At 41.9% G+C, this 21864-nt stretch overlaps 1 protein-coding gene across 5 annotated transcripts in view; it reads left to right on the plus strand.

The window, feature by feature from the left end:
* The window catches only part of HECTD4 (HECT domain E3 ubiquitin protein ligase 4), a 71873-nt gene extending 50968 nt beyond the window's left edge, over positions 1–20905 (plus strand). For all 5 annotated transcript variants that reach the window (XM_066979328.1, XM_066979330.1, XM_066979329.1 and 2 more), the window contains 24 exons: positions 364–501; positions 617–753; positions 917–1077; positions 2147–2328; positions 3736–3941; positions 4248–4378; positions 4599–4804; positions 5020–5199; positions 5481–6784; positions 8432–8639; positions 8938–9161; positions 9244–9395; positions 9592–9698; positions 10041–10164; positions 10956–11146; positions 11893–12039; positions 12871–12990; positions 13134–13289; positions 14082–14185; positions 14491–14712; positions 15128–15294; positions 15773–15968; positions 16768–16990; positions 17444–20905. In XM_066979328.1, coding sequence (XP_066835429.1) covers positions 364–501; positions 617–753; positions 917–1077; positions 2147–2328; positions 3736–3941; positions 4248–4378; positions 4599–4804; positions 5020–5199; positions 5481–6784; positions 8432–8639; positions 8938–9161; positions 9244–9395; positions 9592–9698; positions 10041–10164; positions 10956–11146; positions 11893–12039; positions 12871–12990; positions 13134–13289; positions 14082–14185; positions 14491–14712; positions 15128–15294; positions 15773–15968; positions 16768–16990; positions 17444–17580 — 5123 coding nt within the window. In that variant the 3' untranslated portion in view covers positions 17581–20905. The remainder of the gene's footprint in view (positions 1–363; positions 502–616; positions 754–916; positions 1078–2146; positions 2329–3735; positions 3942–4247; positions 4379–4598; positions 4805–5019; positions 5200–5480; positions 6785–8431; positions 8640–8937; positions 9162–9243; positions 9396–9591; positions 9699–10040; positions 10165–10955; positions 11147–11892; positions 12040–12870; positions 12991–13133; positions 13290–14081; positions 14186–14490; positions 14713–15127; positions 15295–15772; positions 15969–16767; positions 16991–17443) is intronic.
* The last annotated feature ends 959 nt before the right edge of the window (positions 20906–21864 follow it).

The following is a 21864-nucleotide window of genomic DNA, read 5'->3' on the forward strand; positions in this document are numbered from 1 at the left end:
CAGAATAATCATTTGGGAAGAGATTATCTACATGCATTTTCTGTCTATGGCTACATCAATGCCAGTCTTTTGAGAAACTTTAATAAGGAGGGGTTTGTAAGTGAATACAGTTCTGCCAAGATGGCTGTTTTTTGAGAAAGTCACAGTAAAAGCAAAGTGAGAATTCTGAACGTTGGTGAAGAACATATGGGTCTCTGTCACAAAAGCTCCACTCCCTGTCTGTCATCCTGACTGAAAGAATATTTAAGTGATTAAGTACCTCAGTTGCCTATAATGTCAATGACAACAAGAATTCTTAGTCCATCGGGAGCACTTATGCCAAGTCGATGGGGAAAATAACTCGCTCTCCCTTCTGTCTGCCAGGAATGGTTGATATAGCACGACAAACTGTAGAATTTCTCTACGAGGAAAATGGTGGCATCCCAAGAGACCTCTACCTTCCTACCATTGAGGATATCAAAGATGAAGCAAACAAATTTACAATTGATAAAGTACGAAAAGGTAAGGTCAGCAAAAGTGTCTTAAAATGCTAAGGGGCTCTGGTACTAGGGATTTGCTGTACAAATTGTTTGCCTGAGGCAAGTGCTGAGCCTTTGTTGTGTTCTTTTCTGTCCAGGTCTCACAGTAGTGACTCGCTCTCCTGACAGCAACAATGTCACCAGCAGTGCTGTTGGAACAGCTTTACCCAAGTTTGCTATTCGTGGGATGCTGAAGACATTTGGTCTTCATGGCGTTGTTCTGGATGTTGATTCAGTGAGTAAAGATACGTTGGGCAGGCACTTGAAAGATCGGCATCACACACCTATGAGCAAATATGATTAGCTATACTGAACTGCTTACAATGCTGATTTGGTGCTCTTTTTCGGAGAAAATATCATCATTACTGTGTTTGACAGTGCTGTTTTTGGTGTTCCAGGTAAATGAATTGGTACAAGTAGAGACATATCTCAGAAGTGAAGGAGTTCTGGTTAGATACTGGTATCCTATTGACATGTTAGAAAGGCCACCTGCTGGCTATAGGAGGACTGCAACAAATGGATTGGTTACCCTGGATAATACTAATATCCAAATTCACAGGTAAAAAAGAAAAATAAATTTCGAAAGCATTTGCATTATATGGAATTCTGTAGACTGAGTCAGATAATACAAGTCTCTACTGCAGCCTTGCTTTGCGCAATAGTAAGTTTCTGAATCTTATTGTAGTTCTTGGGTTAAAGCTAAAAAAGATTAATTAAAGCTTCATGTTTTAGTATGTAGTGAGTTGGTTTTTGTAAATAAAAGAAATTGATTATAATGGTCTTGATGGAAGCATTTTAATAAAGAAAACAATCTTTCTGTATAAACGCTAAACCTAAGCAATTTAGCTTTGCAGAAAGCTTATGTAGTGCATTCAGTTATTGTGGGTTCATTCTTGCATAACTGTAGAAACCTGAATTTCACCATTAAATACAGGACTCTTTTGACCTCTTTAGATTGTGTTTCTCATTTGCAGGACTAAGATTTTAATGTAAAAGTTGCCAGTATTAAATAGAAATTACACAGGAATTTGATAGGAAAAATTACTTCAAACTCAAAGCATGTTGTCTGATTTGTTTACAGATGAGATTTTTTTTCTTCCCGGAATAGGTTTTATGAGTATTTTTCTCCCAAAGATTTTAAAGACATGAAACAGTAAAGGACCTTGATTTTTGTCATCAGTGACATGCAGCTGTTTTTACACAAACTGAGCAGTCTCCTGGGGCTTAGATTTGCAGGAAGACTGTAATGGAGTCTGAGAGCAATAGCATAGAAAATGGCATATTTTGTTTAATGCAAAGTGATACTTTGCCACATGAAAGCGTTTTTATGTATTTCTGTCTAACAGGTATTTTTCCTGAAGCCTACGCTTCTTGTACCATCAATCAGTTGCTATCTGACAGCTTAAGAACACTCTACTGACTTTGTGGAGAGTTGACTTATTCAGATGCCTTAATTGGGTATAATAATTAGACGGGCTATATAAGTAAGAAAGATTTGGGTTTACTTCAACCATTTAAGTCAGAATAAATCAAGTATATATATTTGGATACAAAGGCAGTTTGCTGGATACGGCTCATACTTTAAGTGTGTTGAAGCGATCAAGTATTTTGATATTTCTGTTTTCTAGAGAACTTCTGCGAAGTGAAGCTGCGCTGGCCAAGCTCTACTGCCGCATGGCTCTTCTCAATATTTTTGCCCCCAAATCTCCACATATGTTTACCCGTCTGTTTCATATTCCCGCTATTCGTGATATCACTCTGGAGCACCTGCAGTTGCTATCCAACCAACTTCTTGCACCACCTCTTCCTGGTAAGCACTGATTTTTGTCACAGCAGTTTTTTGGTACAATAGTCTTCTGGGGCAAAAAAAAAAAAAAAAAAAACACTAAAGTTTGGCACTTGTTAGTTAACTGTTAATGATAGCATTTGAATAGATGTCTCAATGGACTCCTGAAGTAATTACCTTAGTGATATGGTGTTAAAGTGAAATTCTTGCTCGTGATCTAATTTATAAGTGCTCAAGAAAGTTCAGAGACCCTCCAAAGATTCCGTTCAGTGTGCTCCTGTCCCTTTGTCGTCAGTGGCCTTCTGTTTAGGGAGTAGGGTGGGGTGGGGGTGAGGAAAGTACCCGTACGGGATACCTGTAAGGAAACTAAATGCCAGTTGGGTCTCACAGTTTTCAAAATTCAACTCTTCTTCATTTTACAAAGTGGTTTGTCCTTTTCCTACTGGAATCACAGATCTCATTAGAAAATATATGTGCTGAATCATGGAAAAGGATCTTGGGCTAATTCAAGTGAGTGTTAATAAAGGCAATTATTGTGACAAAGCTATTCTGCATGCAGAAAGATGTGTGTAACATGGCTGGCGCATAAGGAGGAAGTATGAATTGCTAAATAATAGGCTATTAAAATTTGGAAGTAAATAATTACCATTGAAAGAGTGCTGTTCCCTCCTCCAATGTCTTTGAAACTTGGCTACTTCTAACAGATGCTGCATTGTAAAAGATCCTCTTGCAAAGAACAGCATTACTTTGCATGGCTTGGAGAATAATTTTACAAGCTTTTCTTTTTCTTTTCTTTTTTCCCCCTGGTTTAAAAATAGTTTTAGTCTAAGTCTTGCTAATACATACAGTTTCCAAACTGGGGTTTTCATGAATTGCCCACAACTTTGTGCGCTGCACTTTGACTTTCTTCAGCTTCTCCCAGAACAACAACAGTGGGATGTTGGTTTGAGACCCACTTGGGGCCACCCAACAGCAGTCCTGTCTGTATGTGGGGAAAGCCTGAGGACAGATAAAGCTGCTTTCACCTCATCTAGAATGAGTGGGGAAGAAAGCACTTCTGATCATTTGTCCTTGCTGTACTTACGCAGTTAATGGAAATGTGCCTGCTTTTGTATATGGGACAAAATGAGTCAGCTGTGAACCCGTACAGCTCGGTGTGTGTCTGACAGGCCTCCCTAAGGGCTGGTTTAAGGCAGGTGAAGAATACAGCTGGCATTTAGAGGGCTATCCCATCTGGAAGCAACGGCGTCAGGGAGTAGGTTTGGTCTTTGAAGGATGCATTCTCCTGCTGACCTTTGGGAGGAGGAGGTTTGAACTTGCTCAGGAGTGAAAGTTAGCAGCTTGTTTAAAAACTTCTTTTCGCTGTCTCACAGGCTGCATAAACATTTTGAGGTGATCTCCAAATTTGTCATATTTTACTTGTTATTACAGATGGAACAATCAGTTCAAGTTCTATTCTTTTGGCCCAGTCTCTGCAACACTGCATACATTCCCAGAACTGTGCTGCCACGGACCTCTTCTACCAGGGCAATTCGCAGGCCATCAGAGAGTGGCTTACTGTAGCCATTACTCGGACACTGCATCAAGGAGAGGAGAGCTTGTTAGACCTTACTAAACAGATCTGCTCTTTTTTGCAGGTAAAATATTTAGTAAAGTTTTGTGAGCAGTGTTGTTTTCAAGGCCTGCCTTAGTAGCAACGTTTACATGTGATTCTAATTTCCATAATACTGTCTGTCGCACCGAATTGTTTCTCTGGATTATATTGCTATTCTGATCATACTGGACACACTGAAAACACAAGCAGTAGCAATACACTGGATCATATTAAAATGAAGCAGTTTCACCCTATATCGTTATTTGTGGTGCTATATTTTATTTGAAAAAGAGGGGGATGGTTTGCTGCTGCTGCTTGGGGGCTTTCATTATGAAATGTTACATTACAGACTGCACCTGAACAGTTTCCTGCTGAAGAATTCCCGATTTCAGAATCCAAAGTCAATATGGATGTTAATTTTCCTGGGGCTGCATTTGTAATTGTGTCCTGTAAGGAAAGCCAGTCTGGATTCCGCAAAGAGTAAGTAATCGAGGGGCTGAGTGGCCAAGATGAAAGTAATGCTGCCCGTGCTGCTGAGCCTCTGTGAACCCTGAGTACATAGGTGCTCATTTTGCAGATTTTTCTCTTCTCAGAGAGTCATTTTCTGGGAGGTGGGATAAATATTGCAGTGTTTCTTCTTGACTGAGTTGGGATTTTTAGTAGTTACATTCCAGCTGCATTGTTCTTTCTCTTTTCTTAGCTCTTCCCTGTATAAAGCTCCTTGGGCTCGAGTGCTCGTCTACGGGCTTGGGCATAAAGTGAAGAGGAACGGCCAGTTAAACCTAATCGAAGCAGTGTGTTATCCTCGAGATGCATCTCCAACCAACACAGGCCTAACACCTCCCCCGACAACCAATCAGTACCCTTCAGTGATCACCCCTACAGACAAGGTCCACATCAAACTAGGTAAAAATAAATATATTTTAAAAAATTTTTAACTGTATTCTTAAAATTGAGGCAAATATAATCATTACCTCTGTAGGAACTTCCTATATTGCCACTACTTAGTAAGGAAGGTTCTTATTTAGCATAAATTTAGCTTCAAAAAATAATCTTAACAGATACAGTATTACTTTTGCAGTGTCTGTAGTCATGGTGTTTTCACTGACCTTTTTGCTTAGGAGTATCTCCTCCTCCTGGAGCTGTGCTCGTCCTGCATTCTCTTCCCCTTGAGTTCCCCCTGGCAATGGCATTCACAGAACAGCTGTTAACTTGGAAATTGGAAGATGGAGATGGGAAATCAGAAGATGAACTGGATACTATTCCTGCTTCGGTTCTCTTACAAGTAGTGGAATTTTTAGGTGAGAACGCGGTATTTACTTAACAACGACACGAATAATGTGCTGATTCAGCTGGAGACTTTAGGGGAAGAAAAGAAAAATGACAGTAGTGTTTCTGATGTCTTCCGTTATATTGAATTTTCATGTTTCTGTGTACTTCTTGAATTAGCCATTCAGGTTTTCTTACAACTGACGCACATCCATTGGGGTGACCTTTTCTTATTATGTGAGTTGTAGCAGTAACATTAAAGCTACTCCCATTGAAACAGCGCTGACTCCAGTGCCTTATCTTCTACACACAGGGAACTTTCTCTGGACAACCGACATGGCAGCATGCGTGAAGGAATTGATATTTCATCTCTTGGCTGAGTTGCTTCGCAAAATTCACAATCTGGAGCAGAAAAAAAATCCAGCAGGATTGTCATCTTCTATCGCCCTTCAGCTAAATCCCTGTCTAGCAATGCTCATGGCCCTGCAGTCAGAACTTCACAAGTTGTATGATGAAGAAACACAAAATTGGGTGTCTGGAAATGCATGTGGTGGTTCTGGTGTTGGAGCATCTGACCAAGGAAGATTTTCTACCTACTTTCATGCTCTGATGGAAGTCTGCCTTGCTGTAGCAGAAGTAACCTTACCCATCAATATGAGTGTAACAGCTAACGTGATGTCTTCAACAAGCGCACCAAATCTTAGCGACTCTTCTTCCTCATCATCGTCTTCTCCAGGACAGACGCCACAGAGTCCGAGCCTGCTGTCAAAGAGGAAAAAAGTCAAAATGAAGCGGGAAAAGACATCATCTTCAGGCAAACGGTCTTCATCCAGAGCGGCTGAAACAGACGCTGCAATCCTCAGTATAGGAGGAAGCAAGCCTGAGGATATGTTATGGTTTCATAGAGCACTGACTCTGCTTATAATTCTCAGACACCTAACTAAAAAGGATCCACAGGGGCTGGGTGTGACAAACGATGCTGTGGCAGATGCATGTCAAGCACTAGTAGGTCCGACAGCTCATAGCCGCTTGCTTGTCATTTCTGGAATACCAACTCACTTGGAGGAGAGTACCGTCAGAAATGCAATCAGAAAGGCGTGTAACGCACACGGTGGAGTCTTCAAGGATGAAATCTACATCCCTTTGCAAGAAGAGGATCCCAAAAAAATCAAGGACAAAGCAGAAGGAGGAGAATGCAGAACTGAACTGGAAAAGCCAACCGTCTCCAGCAGTGCTGACAGTTTGGATATCAGCAGCTCTAGCAGCGTCACGCCTGCTATGAGTGTTAGTGCTTCAGCGTCTACAAGCCAGGCTTCCCTCTGCAGCTCGCAGGGCATTTCGCGGACCGTTAGTGACATCTCAGTTGACCAGTTTCAAGCAGGACTGGAGCTGGCCATCCCACCAGGACTGCTAGAACCACACGTTGTTTCCAGCCAGGAGAGTCTGGATCTTTCACACTGCAGTACCGGAAGCCTTGGCAGCCTTGGCAGTCTCGGGGAGCCGCTCGACAATGTGGAAACAGCATCTGTGTCTGACGTCGGATCGATGTACACAGTCACATCCCTGGACAACCAGCCGCTTCTGTCACGGCCAATCAAAGGTTTTGCTGTGGTGGAGGTAATAGCCTTCAATCAGGAGGGGTACTTTGGTCATGGGTTGGTTTTCTTGTTTGTCTTTAGCAAAAAGTGGTATTAACTTCGGTTTATGTATAACACCGTGATCTGACTATTAAGAAAAGTGTGTTGTATGTTTCCTTTTGTAAAAGTTCTTCTGCTTAACTGAGGCCGTGACTTGAATGATGGAGAGTGGAAGGTACCGTTAGTATGGTGTAGCACAGCACAGGTGCAGAATACAGGTATGTCAGTGTGCATGCAAGACTAAGGAGACTGGGAGTCCTCAGCTTGGACAGGAGGACTGAGGAACATAGTTTTCTTCTCCACTGGCTTTCTGTGTACCATTCACAGACTTAGTCGCTATCTGTCAGAAGATGGGGCATGGGGTTTAGCAAGTAGCAAGTTTAAAACAGAAGGAAGTACTCTTCCATGTTCCAAGTTGTAGAGTTTGTTGCCAAAAGGTGTTGTGGAGGCCGAGAGCAGAAATGAACTGATAAGGGATAAAGTTCATGGAGGACGTGCAGATCAGTAGCTATAAAGCACAGCAATCTGCAGCCTTCAACTTAGGAAGTGTTTTAACCACTAGTTTCTGGAGGCTGAGAGAATATGTAAAGGCAGAGATCTATTCAGTTCCTCTTTCATATAAATTTCTTCAAAGATTTGCTACTGGCCACTGCTGGAGATTAATTCTGAGATAGGTTTGACCCACAGGGCAGTTCTTTAATGACTACGTTTTCACAAATTTTAAGCCATCTACAGATTCCTCTACAGAGTTACTGTAGAAGAGATGATAAATTCTGTTGATGTGTGATTCAAAATTAATTTTTAAAAACATTGTAGGTGGTTGTCATTGATGTCAGGTCGTTCCAGGTTTTCAGCTATGCGCAAGAACTCTTCTCTTCCACTAACAGCACGCTGCAGATTTATCAGCAGCTTACCAAAGCACTGCCATTTCTGATAGTTGGTGAATTGAGAGAGACATTTTTGCATAGTCTGGGATTGTATCGGTTTCCATTCTAGGAGAAAATCAGCTTATTCAAAGAGAGAACCTTCAATTGCTATTTTTAAGTTATTAATTAACGTAAAGACACCAGCTTTGAAGTAAACCATAAAATGCATATGGAAAGTTGTCAGCATATTCGTATTGAAACCTACTCCAAGTCTGTAGCTGCGCTGACAATGATGTGTGGTGGTTATTCTCAGAATCAAAGGAAATTATTGCTCCTGCTCCCAATTCTGTGTAGCTGAGAATTCAAGGTCTGTGCTAATGTAAATATTTTTCCAAATGGAGAATCAAAGCAAAGACAGCAGAGTTGGAAATAACAACAGGTTACCTCTGTGAAACTTTCAGCTCCTTATCTGATATCTCTGAGGGCTGTCTCCAGACTAAGAACCAAGCAATAGCTGTTTCAGCTGAGCATGATTAATCACAGCATAATGGTTTGAGTGGCCAGGTGTTCTTAGAAGGGATGCCTTCTAGGTAGAACCTGAATTCTCTTATCAAGTGATTAATGTAGAAGAATAGTAAAAGAAATTCAATAGTGGTTATTTACACGGGGAGGGGAGAAAGCTTAAGATCCAAATTAATATAAATGAAAGTTAATTTGTTTTGTCAGAATTCCTATTAATTAATTTTGATATGTTTTTACAGATAAGGTCAAGAGCTAAAATAGAGAAAATCCGAGCCAGTCTGTTTAACAGTAGTGACCTCATTGGTTTGTCAAGTCTGGATGGTGAAGATGAACTGATGGAAATGTCAACTGAAGAGATTTTAACGGTTTCTACAGTAAATCAGAGTTTATTTGACACACAGGGGAGCCCAGCACTAGAAGACTATTTCAATGATAAGTCAATAAAAGGTATGTGCTTTTCATACAGGCAAATATCTCACACTGATATACAAGTGACAGATTATCTGATCGCTCATAATAATTACAGTATTGGGCCAAAAGAGGAGAAGGCATTCGATTCTCTGTTATGAATGGGGTATTAAAGTGCAGAGAGGTCAGATCTGCTAGTAGAATTTTTCTAAGTGATTTTTTCTCAGAGCAGGTGGTGTGTAATGTAATATTCTAGCTGAATGTAAAATGTTTTCTTGTGTTCCAAATCCTAAAGAGTTGCTACGGTATTTTGTACTCTATTGCATTTTTGTATTAGGTGAAAAACTGGTCCCAGGTGCTCGGGAAGTCCTCACAGAAATATTTAAAAGCTGCGTCCATTCTGAGCAAATGCTGAGCCTAACTCCAACAAAACCAATTAAGGTTGCTGATATCTATCTTAGTAAAGAGCAGATAAATTCTCAAACTCCTGGAAACCTTCTTCATGTGTTCTTCACAAACGTCCGCCCTCCAAAGAAGGTGCTGGAGGACCAGCTTACTCAGGTAGTGCTTTGAAAACTGTTTTCAGCATCTTTTTGTGTAACTCCAAAGTGTCAGTTAATTATTCATTTTTCTGTGTTGGAAGATTTTAAGGAAATATGGTGTGCCCAAGCCGAAATTTGACAAGAGCAAGTACAACAAGGCGGGCAAAGAGCAGCATCCAGTGAAAGTTGTGAGCACCAAGCGTCCAGTTACCAAACCACCTACAAAAGAGAAGTCTGTGCTCAATAGTGTCAGGTTAGTGTCTTCTGCCTACTGGCAGTTTTTGATTTCTCTTTAGGATCTAGGCTTTTTGCCCTCCCTATGTATTTCCTTGTACTGATTGTAAGAGGAAAATGTGTCTTTGAGAGCGAAAAAGACGTTTGAGTAATGTTTGGGATTTTTTGAACAGGCATAGGGAAACTTTAATTCTAATATTAATTTTGTCCCTTAGCCGAACAGCTTTAAGTGAGAAGAAACCTACTGTAAAGCCAAAATCTCCTGAGAAGAGCAAACCTGAAGAGAAGGACCCTGAAAAGTCTCCCACAAAGAAACAGGAAGGTAGTAGCCCTATACAACTTTTCTACAGTCTTACATCTTAAAAAGAAAATACATTTTGGATTGGCATGCTTAAACAAAGTAATGATTTGGTTTGTCTTTGCTTCTAATTGTTTTGGATTGGGCTAATTTAGTTGTTTTTTTCTTGGGTTAGATTCCAGGCTAGATTGGACCTGTGAGTAGCACAGTGTTTAGAACTACTTGAGAAGTGAGGCATGGTGGGCTGGGTAAAACCAGGAGGAAGTCGTCTTGTACACCAGTCATGTACACCAATCATTTTCCTGTGTGGTGTGTAGACTCTATAGAAAGTCATTAACTCTCTGATGGTTGTATCTCTATGTTCAGTTCCTGAGGAGAAGTATTTGACACTGGATGGATTTCACAGATTTGTCGTTGACCGATCTAAACAGGATATCCGTAGTGTGTGGAGAGCTATTCTGTCCTGTGGATATGATCTACACTTTGAACGGTAAGTTTTGGAAACCGTTATGGAAAGGTGATACTGATTAATTGTGCTTGCTTTAAACAAATTGATCCCAAGTGTTCCTATTCCACGTAGCTTTAACCAGTGTGTTAGTAACAAGCAAACTTCTATGCATGGCTGCAAGACGTGTAGAGAAAATTGTTGGTGAGATTCTTAAAACATCCATTCAAAGAGTCACTGTGATGTAAAAGTGCAGGTTCCTGACTTGTACACACTAAAGCTAACAAAAAATCATATGCCACACTGTCCTTATTACTTCCACATTGCATAATAAATGGGGCTAATGAGAATTGTAAACTGATCTGGCAGCAGTCTCTGGTCTCCTTCTGCAATGGCTTTCTGTTCTGTTGTTGGGTATTTATTTAAACTGGCAGCATTCTTACTGGATCAGTAATAATGTCAGAGAGGGAACTGTTACTTCCTTGTTAATGTTGTACAGGAAAAAAGTCCCTTAAATGAGTCCTCCTTATCTTCCTGTGTCAGTACACAAGCTAACTGCATCCATTCCCTTTCCCTATATCTCCTTCTAAACCTGAAGTGGTTAGTTAAGCAGATAAGTTTAATATGCTTTTCTTTTTTTCTTATTAAATAATACTGGGGCAAAGCAGGTGATAAATCAGTTCTTGTTCTCACACTGGAATTCTTGTAACAAAACGGCTCCCCTTAAGAAAAGGGAGAGAGAAGTAGAGCACCCTACCTGGTATTGTGCTCAACATGCTCTTAGTAAGCAGTATTGCCTTTGCATTTCAACAGGTGTATTGCCTCTTACGTTTCAGGTGCGCCTGCATTGATGCGAGACATGCTCAGAAAGCGTCCCGGAAATGGACTCTGGAGATGGACGTGGCCCTGGTTCAGTACATTAACAGGCTTTGTCGCCACCTTGCGATTACACCAGCACGGCTCCATCCCCATGAAGTCTATTTGGATCCAGCTGATGCAGCAGATCCCAGAATTTCCTGTCTGTTAAGTATGTACAGATTATAGCATTTAGAATTGCTTTGTAGTGTTGTTCTTATTCCTATGCTGTTTATGGGTTTGTCAGGAAAGGCACCTGCTGGAACTGCTGAATCTTTTGAAGAGAGGCTCCCAGGGATATCCAGGCTCCCTGGTTTCACACGAGAGATTAGTTTTCTCAGGTCTGTTTACTGAGCAGAGAGAGATTCCAAGCTTGAAGTGACTGAACACAGGGTTACAACTGACCTTTTGCTTTGGTGCTTTTGTCCCAGACAGCTGGGACATTCTTTGGAGATGCAGACTATGAGCTATGGGGAACACTGAGTCCAGGTCCCTAGAAATGCACTGCAGCTGTTCTGTGCTCTCCAAGCATACCTCCCAGGCTATTACAGGAAGATATCTGAGTTTAGCTTGAAGGAGGAAAAAAAGGTTGGATTTCAATTCTGGACCTAGGGAGACTTTAGTCACCTAAATCTGTTCGAAGCATGAAGTTGCTTTTAAGAGCATTTCTACATGAATGCAAATTTAATGATGATGAAAGACAGTGGACTCAGATACCCAGGAGTTTAACATCCAGGAAGGGAAGTCATGGTTCACTGCTGTTCTTGTGTTGCCAGCCCTCTTTGTTGATGTGCAGGGGTCAGGAGGGGCTGCTCTCGAAGGAAGCTCCTGTGGCTCCTGGATTGAATCCACTGGAAGGACGGGCGTTCCAGCAGGTAGGGGAAGTCTTTATCTCTGACCGAATTTTTCCCACTTCAGATGTTCCCGTTGAAAGTCTACGCCTACGGTTTGCACTGCTGCAGTCTCTCAATACAACGTTAGAGACGTTCTTCTTACCGCTGGTGGAGCTTCGGCAGACCGAGATGTACAGTAACAGTATCGCTGCATTGCTGCAAGAGGCCAAAGGTCAGTTTCTCAGGGAGAATGGCAGTTGCCTGAAAGGCTGTGCTATGCACCATGTTGAACAACTTAATATATTTTGCAAAAAAACTTTAATGCATGTAAATGTGTGACAGAAATGACAATATGGAGGGGAGAGGGAACGCAAGATGGTGATTTTGGTGCACTAACGCTGGCTTATTGGCCGTATTCTTAGCCTGATCACATGTCCAAAATGGCATTAACCCAAGGGTACTTCTTAGTTTTTTATTGGTTTTGTGTTTTTAAAGGTGGGAAGTGGTGTAGGGGGGATGATTCTTGCAAGAACTTGCTATAGTTTGTTTTAATCTGAAAAAGGAGAAGATACAGAATTCACCAGAGGTGTTAGCGTGCAAAGGCTTTTGTTTTGGCCCAGCTAAAAAAAAAAAAAAGCTTGGGAGCCTAGTATGGAGAAGTGAGGAGTGTTCATCAGAGTTCTTTCCCCCATAAATCTGGGCTCTCCATAAAGACAATGTGACAGCACTACTTTTTATCTTGTTTCATTTCCTCCAGCATTACTGTCAAAACATCTCTGATTTCTGAAAGCTATTTGGCAGTGTTTCTGATTAACAGAATTTCTGGTGGAGCTGCTAGGATCTATTTATATAACAGTAGAGTTGTGTTCATCAGTGCCCTAATCCAGTGCACTTCTTCTAGTAAGCATCAGTAGCAAATACTTCCAAATAAATTTGAAAATGTGTATTAGCCATTTCTTAGCTACCTAATGAAGATCATTGGCTACTGAAAATTTTCAGAAAACAAAATTGTAGAAGGGTAGATTAAAATTGAATTAATTGGAATATGCATTTCTTTATTTAGGTTTAATCTTTTATGACACAAAAGTAACTGTAATGAACAGAGTGCTGAATGCCACTGTCCAAAGAACTGCAGATCATGCAGCCCCAGAAATCACCCTGGATCCCCTGGAAATAGTTGGAGGTATGGGAAATGTTTATCCTCCTCAAAAGTCATTTTAATCCAGTGTAGCATGTCAAATCTGTCTTAACAAAGCTCAGATACGTTGTTAATGCAAAATACCCTGAGTATGAGGATTTTATCTTTCTTTATTTGTTTTTCAATAGGGGAGATCCGTTCTTCAGAAAATTCCTATTTCTGTCAGGCAGCAAGACAGCTCGCCTGCGTGCCATCCTCGCAGCTCTGTGTTAAACTCGCCAGTGGTGGAGACCCTACGTATGCTTTCAACATTCGGTTCACAGGGGAGGAGGTTCATGGTACAAGTAAGTCGGGATTAAAGAGTTACCAGCGTGGGTGACATTGGGAACAGTTGTGAGAATTTACTCCAAGTGGAACCCCAGTTTCTACCAGAATGTGGCTCCTTAACTTTAAGGAGCAGCATTACCTTTATGGTGTTTTTTAGTCCTGCAGATGGAAAAAAAGGGAAAAAAAAACCAACTTCCAGTAATTAAGCAAGCTGGTTTATTTTCATCTTTTATTTAATAAAACAGGGAATTGTGTGAGCATGCAACTTTGCAAACTTTTGGTACCTATTACTGAACAAAAGGCCGCCTGATGCCTTCTCTCAAGGGGAATTTTCTTTTGAAGGTCCATGGTTGTTACTGACAGTATCTCTGAAGAGATAAATGCTGCTTCCATGGCTTAGTATTTATAATGACTTCTAATACATTGCCTCACTGCTTTTAGCTGGGGAAACACACTGCCTGCAGGACCCTGTTGTTATGAAGATAGCACCCGTCATCTTCTGATCAAGTTATGAATTCCATTTGGAGGCCAACTGGTGTAACAAGTGTTCGTGCTAGTCTTACACATAGAGTGCTGGAAGACAAAGCAGCGTTTAGGGATTCAGCAGGAGGCAATTCAATGAATATCTTTGCATGTAATTAAACTATTAAAATGTGAACTTGGGCATGAATAATAGGCTGGCAGGGCTGGCATCTACGCCACCATTATTTAAGCCACGTGTCTGTGCAGTCAGAGAGGTTAAGCATGTAATCTAAGGTTTGAAACATGATTTCATTATTTCACTTCATTATTTTGCCTCTCTCTTGCAGGTGGATCTTTCCGTCACTTCCTTTGGCAAGTTTGTAAAGAGTTGCAGAGCTCCTCGCTCTCCCTTCTCCTGCTATGCCCAAGCTCTGCAGTCAATAAGAACAAGGTGTGGTGTCTCAGTGCAAGACATGAAGTTGCCTTCCCTTCCGTGAATGCATGTGTTCAAGGCCAGGTTGAATGGGGCCTTGGCCAACGTGATCTAGTCGGTGGCATCCCTGTCCATGGCAGGGGGGTGGAGTTGGGTGATCTTAAAGGTCCCTTCCAATTGAGCAAATTCTCTCTCAGACAATTCAGTGGTATTCATCTTGTTCAAATCAGTATTTTCACAATCACGTTAATTTGTGGGCCTGCAGGGTAACATCAATTGTTAAATGTTGGTTTGTATACTCACTTTTTATTTTTTCCCTAAAGGGGAAGTACATTTTGACGCCAAGCCCTATAACCTATGCAGAGGAGCAGCTATTTCACTTCTTTGGGCAGCTTTTGGGTATTGCAATACGAGCAGATGTTCCCCTGCCACTTGACCTCCTGCCCTCATTCTGGAAGACCCTGGTAGGAGAGCCACTGGATCCTGATGTTGATCTCCAGGAAGCTGACATCCTCACCTACAACTATGTAAAAAAATTTGAAAACGTAAGCAATTTTATTCTCTTCTTCAGGGCTTCGCCCATAAGCACTGTGTTCTAACAGCAGCTACGTTTACTGACTGGTAACGGTCAACTTCGTTGCTAGTAGTCACTTGAGCAGGGTCACAAAGTGTTTATTTTATGTGTGCAGGATTTTACATCCTGGTGAGAGGTTTTTCCAAGCCAATCTCATGTGCTGCCAGGTGCAGTGGGATGAAGGCTTCTGAAATGTTTGCTGAAACTCTACACCACTAAACCAGACAGTAACTAACCAAAGCAGTTACTGCCTGTTGGTGTCCGTGATGTCTCCGGACGATATAATCAATGCACTTCGTACACCATGGTGATGCCTTACCTGACTCACAGGGATGAGATGCTGTGACATGTTGGTCATCAGGTACTGTTCTTGTGTTTTTTGGTAGATAAATGATGAGACTGAACTGGAAGCTCTGTGTGCAGAAATTGCTTCGCAGCATCTAGCGACAGAGAGCCCTGACTGCCCTAATAAGCCATGCTGCAAATTCACCTACCTGACCATGACAGGGGAAGAAGTGGAGCTTTGTCCCAGAGGCAGGCACGTTCCAGTGGGGTGAGTAACAGCTTCCTTGGCAGGATGTTGCAGTGGGTTACGTGCAAGAAAAGCATCTCTGGAATAATTTTCCAAGAGCCAAGCTCTCCCAAGAAGCTTTTGTAACCAGCTGAAGGCTAGAACAAGCTGGTAAAACTTCACATTTGTTGGCAGGAACTTGGGATCTCTGGCACTACTTGTTTTTTGTTCTGTAAGAAATAGATGGTTGAGGAGCAGTGCTTATCGACTGCCTGCTGGCTTGAGTAAACTCCCACAGTTACAGGGCCTGTGAGAAATGGGTGACATGAGTGTGAGAGAGGAGGAGAAAGCTGAAGTGGACTTGAGTTGGGAGGCATCAGAATGTAAATAACTAAATGCTCAGAGTCAGTTATTCAAAAACAACCTCCCCATAAAACCCTCCTGTAAGTAACGGTTCGGGGGTAGCGCAGGTGGGTTCCTAAGCACTCTCCTTTCTTGTCTCGAATCTCTGCCCTTACAGATGGGAGAACAAGGATGTTTATGCAACTGCAATCAGGAGCTTGAGGATGCGTGAGCTGCAGACTCCGGAGTGCATGACTGCAGTGCGTGCTGGACTTGGGTCAATCATTCCCCTGCAGCTTCTGACTACGCTGACCCCTCTTGAGATGGAGCTGAGGACGTGTGGGCTTCCATACATCAACCTGGAGTTTCTCAAGGTATGAAGAACTGCAGCTGCTTTGGCAAAAGCTGCCAGACTGACAAGCAGAGGTGGACCTTTCCCCATGGAAGGTGTCAGAGGAGAACCTTCTGCTTGTGTTACACCGTGACGGTCTGTATGGCACACTGTACTTGGACACCCCCCTGTCCCCAAAGAAGTTTTTAAGATTTCACAGGTTTCAGAGAATAACAGCGGTGGGGCTGTTGTTATAAAAGTTAAATGAGTTTACTTTTTTCCTTATATATCAAATCTTAATTCCATCTCTGTTTTATTGAGCTTTACTCAACATATGTCATTGAACTTAAGGGCTGAACGAGCTGCTGCCCCTATTTCAAATGGCAATTAACCTCTGAAAATCTAAAATTAATGTTCAACAGACAATTTCTGGTTCTAAATACTTTTATTTCAATACCATAAGAAATATGCCATTAAAAAAGTTTTTTATGTGTAGAATATTCTCAACAAAGAGTATTAGTCTTGTTTTATTTTCCTTAAGCAGCAGCAATGATGAACTGCACCAGCCCTGCATATTAAACAAAAAAGCAATGTATTCCACCAGCACTACAGGGGAGACAGACTAGGATGAGCCTGTAACAAAAGCTGATGGGCTGAAAAAGTACAAAACTGTGTATATTAATGGTCTACCGTGGTTGGATTTCTTCATGATTTTGAAAAGGCAGAAGACTTTGGGGAGGGAGGTGCAGTTACCATCGCCTTTTATCCTCTTAGTCTAAGTGAGGAAGATCTACCAAGGGAGGAGAAAGCAGCGGTGGACATTTTGCTCTTCTCTCTGTTAGGCGCACACCATGTACCAGGTGGGACTGATGGAAACTGATCAGCACATCGAGTTTTTCTGGAGTGCGTTGGAGATGTTCACCCAGGAGGAGCTCTGCAAGTTCATAAAGTTTGCCTGTAACCAGGAACGAATCCCCTTCACGTGTCCTTGCAAGGATGGAGGTCCCGACACTGCCCACGTCCCTCCTTACCCCATGAAAATTGCACCCCCCGATGGAGCTGCAGGTGTGTTTGCTGTCTTTGAAGGCACAGAAAATCAGCTCTGCTCACATGATGGTCCTAGTCTTCAGTTCCCCCTTTTTAATTTAAACATGGATTTAATGTACAAGAAAAAAAATGAAACAAGAGGCAGGTAGTTATGGCTGCAAATAAGAAAAGAAAACCTGTTTTTAAACCATGTAATTCTGTAAAAATATTTAATTTTAACTACTTTGCCTTCTGGAGACGGTAAGATTTTCTGTATTTGTCTTGCATGCTTTTTAAAACGATGGAACTAACGGAAATTGGCCTTAGAACTGGGCAAAAGGGACAGCACTATTTAGGGTTCGGAGAATTACAGAGAACTTTATTCTTTTGATATTTGTTCCTAACAAGCATTGGGGTGGGGAAGGATGCTTTTGCAGAATAAGGTGAGAAGCAGAGGATGTATTCAACCAGCTGGTGCTCCTTCCCCTGCAGGTTCCCCAGACTCGCGGTACATCCGTGTCGAAACGTGCATGTTTATGATCAAACTCCCTCAGTACTCCTCGCTGGACATAATGCTGGAGAAGCTCCGATACGCCATCCACTACCGGGAGGACCCACTCAGCGGCTGAGAGAAGAAGGGAACGCCTAGAGGTGACTGGATTGTTTCATAACTGCTAATGTCGGAACCCTTCAATTCACTTAAAAAATACCTCCTGTAACACTGTGTGACAAGCTGGAGGTTAATTTATTTTCTGAACTTTTGTTCCCGTTACAATAATTACTGGAAGACTTACATTTTGTATTTGTAGATTTTGTGGTGGACTGGTTATTTTGCTGCCTTGTTTGTGGAATATTTGTAGGATAGTTTAGTAAAGACCAGTTTGTGTATAATTTAATTTTGAAAAACCTTTAAACATGTACATTTCTAATTTTGTAATTTAGGATGGTATTACCCATGCCAACACAACAAAAGTGAGGATGTTCTGAGTTTCGGAGAACTCAGGGGTAAAGGCTCATGGATCGCTCTCCCTCGAAACATTTCTGAGTACAAAGGGGAAGGAACCAGACGTGGGGAGGGAATCACCGCTGGGTGCCTGCGGAGCTGAGCACAGTACCTTTTCTTTCTGCAGTCAGAGAACGTGCAGGGCTTCCAGCACTTGCTTGAGTTTTAGAGCACGAAAGGCTGCCAAGCTGCATGTTTATGTTTCCACCATTTTCTTGTAACTTTTTAATTATAAGCAAGCACACGGGTAGCTGCCACAATTAACGTGGGCTTTCAGCCGGACACTTTTGATTAGGAAAGTTTATAACCGAGAGAACAGTGAAAAGGGCCATAATTCAGTGGGGTTCTTGCCCTAGGTGTTCTTAAATGTCTGCTTGGCTTAGCACTAAAATAATTTATTGTAATTAAAATATTAGCAGAAACAAAACGGCTTCTCTCTGTATAGTGTAAGATAGCACAGTTCAAGCTTATGATCTGTGACTTCACCCCGTTTCCAAACGAGCTTTCAGAATAATCACAGCTGTAGGATCCCAGGGCTGCCCAGGTTGGAAGGGACCTGGAAAGATCTCCAGGTCCAACCGTTCCTGGGCAAAGGGAGCCTGGATGAGGTCATCCAACGCCCAGTCCAGTCGCATCTTGAAAACCTTTGGTGATGGGGATTCTACCACCATCCCTGGGGAGGCTGTTCCAGGGATTGATTGTTCTCACTCTAAAATCCTTCTTTTTTTATACCAAGGTGAAACCTTTCCTAGTGCAGCTTGTACCTGTTGCCCTGTCTCTTTTCCATGTGGCTCCCTGAGAGGAGAGAGCCACCCTTTAAGTACTGGAATACGGTGCTGAGGTCCCATCAGAGTCTTCTCCAGGGTGAACAGACTTAATACTTTCAGGCTTTCCTCACAGGGCAGGTTCTCCAGCGCTTTGATCGTTGTGGCCCTCCTGTGGACCCGCTCCATTCTGTTCTCATCTTTGTGGATTGTGAGGACCAGAGCTGGACACAGTGCTGCAGGGGTGGCCTGACAAGTGCTGAGTAAAACACCTGTAACTCGTATTTGTACTCAAAAATGATTGATCTTTGATCTAAGAGTAAATTATCCTAGAAAAGTGACACCTAAAAGGAGAGTGAGGTGAGGGGGAAGGCACAAGGTTACTTGTTTGAAGATAAAGCTTCTATTTTGTATGGAAAGATAATGCAAGTCTGTGGGGAGAGAGCAGTTCTCCAAGTTTAACTTTCTTGTTTCAAAGTATGTTCTGCGGTGGTTTCAAAAGAGCACATCAACGTGTGCGTCTTCCTTCGCTCCTGTAGACACGTCTCATGGTAGTGGGTGCATTTAAATGTAAGGCGTTGCTTTGTTAATCTTGTAGAGCCAGACACGAGTGAGAATGGCCTGCGTGCTAAAGAACTGAAGAAAACATACTGAAGCTACTGCTGTGCTCCTCGGCTCGGTACTATATGTAAGTTAAGTGCCAGTACTGAGCCACGAGTTATTTATTTTTCGTCTGATGTGTTTGGTGCACATCAGCCACATGAGAGGTTTATGATGGTGTGCGTGTAACTGTACTTTAAAGTTGGTATTTTATGTCTCGTTAGAAGACAGCATACACTAATTTGGCTTGTCAGTGGTCATGGGAACTGAAAAACCTGTATTTATTGTATATTATTGTGAATATTGGGAATTATGAGTGTGTGGTACTTGGAAGATAAAATGTGAGTACGAAAGAGAAAAGCCTAAACAAGTGTGTATATTCTTGTTCTTCTGTGAGTGAATGGAAAAAAGTGTGTGCAACAGTTGTAGAGATAGGTGTTGGCATACAGAGTCTCCAAATCCTGTGGTTAGGAAAGCTGTTACCCTTCTATTGCGTATGTCCCTTCCTTTCACAGGAACAGATACATGTAGGAAGAATATTTACTCTTGAATCTTGTCCATTTCCTGGTAGAAGCATATATGTAGCTGAGAAATCATTCAGAGTAAGTGCAAACACAGGTAACGTTCACAATGACAAAGGGGAAAACTGAGCAGAAGGAAGGGCTTGGGGCCACTTTATTCCCATCTCAGATGCGCATTCTCAAACAGGTGCTGCAAGGAAAAGTGAAGAGCATCAACTGCATTTCGTGGCAGAACTGGTGCTGCTGACAATGAGGTGGTTGGGGTTTCTTTCTGGTGATGGAATTGCAATTGTTGTGTCGGTTTTCAATTAACTCTCTCTTTTCAAGCCCTTAAGCCTTTGGGGGGGACTTGCAGTGCAGTCAAATACCTCACGCGCAGGGGTTTGAGAACTCGGTATGCCAATGGTTCCAAGGCGATGATTACAGCTGTAAGGTAACTGCTGCTTACGTCTGGCTTCTCCTTCCAGAGGGCACATTTGAGAGAACCATATCTGCATCTTGGCCCTGGAAAGTGTGCTGTAAAATTACTTGATACGTATTTATTACAATTAATTATTTATGATTACAAATAACAAACTTAGTCAATGCTGTTTACACCTTGCTGTGTAAATTAAGCTCCTTGTACAGGAAAATTGTCACACTAATAAATAACCTTCATTGACTTTTTTTTTGTCCTGAAGAATACTATGATCCTGGTAAGAGGATAAGTTGTAGTGTTTGATTGGTTTTGTTTTGTTTTTTAAGTTACGAGGAAGGAGGTGCTGCAGTGGTTTGGACTGCAGCACAAATGGCCTTTCAATTAAAAGCTTTTCTAATCATCATTACTTGTGCTTTAAATGAACTTGACAGTGTCTGTAATAGGCTTGTTTGTCAAAACAAAGATGGTTTGTGACTTTTTATATATACTCATTCAGAATGTAAAATTATACTCAACAATGGAAAAACTCTGAAGCTGGGTATTAGTTCTAGCTTGGCGTGTGTCCATCTCGGTACCGTACACAGCATTAACCTGTTAAGTGCTCTTGGCCATACAGTGTACACTGCATAAAGGAGATTCTTAACATCCCTTTAGATGTATTGTGTCCTTATTTGGGGCTGGAAACAATAATTAAAAAAATCCTCCAATGATGAAGCTGTATCGATGCAGAAGATTAGAACTACTAGAACTGAAGTTGCAGATCCTGCTTTTATGGGTTAATAGACTGTAATTTATATTTACTTGCAAGAGAACTGTAAATATTTTGTACAAAAGGAAAAGCAAGTAAAATGATTGCTAATACTTCTCTTAATGGAGAAAGTGCACTATTTCTTAGGCATGAGAAATAATGCAAACTAAGCCATGGCATCAGCTCAGTAGTTTTCCATACTAACCAAGCCATCCCGCTACCTTCTCGTAAAATAGCAGAGCCAGCGTAGGTTCCTTTATCTTGCCAGTTTTCCCCAGAAATGCCATTGCAAGGTTGGTTACCACCTGTTTTTTAATACCTTTATTCTGCCTTTCTTGTATAAATAAACACTTCTGTTTTGGTGGAAGCATCCGTAAGATGTCTTTATTGCAGAACCAGGCTCACTTCAGCCATCGTTAGCCTTGTTCCATGCTGCAGCTTGTGTGACACCACTGGCAGCAGAGCCCTGGCCCTCAGCACACAGCGAGGCCTCTTAATGCCAGCCTTGCCCTACAAGAGTGACTGGCTAATTAGCCCTGCTAATACCCATCTGCTGTACCCAATTAATAGTCTGAGGCTGATGCCCACAGTCATTATCTAAGCCCTGCCTGCTCCAGCCTGTGCACTACTCCTTCCCTTATGCTGTGCCAAAGCACAGGGGCTGCTAACAGCTCTCATAAAGCACATTGACAAAGACCTAGTGCAGGTAATAATGGAACACAAATTAACGAAGCCTGCGCACCATGATTCTGAATAGGCTATCATTAAGGCTGCGGTGATAAAACTTACCCTCACAGAGCATTTGCGCACCCTTCTGCTGTGTAACAGCACTTCATGCAACAGATTTTACCGCACAACA

The sequence above is a fragment of the Anser cygnoides genome, chromosome 17 (genome assembly GCF_040182565.1).
Source record: "Anser cygnoides isolate HZ-2024a breed goose chromosome 17, Taihu_goose_T2T_genome, whole genome shotgun sequence".
Classification (NCBI taxonomy): domain Eukaryota; kingdom Metazoa; phylum Chordata; class Aves; order Anseriformes; family Anatidae; genus Anser; species Anser cygnoides.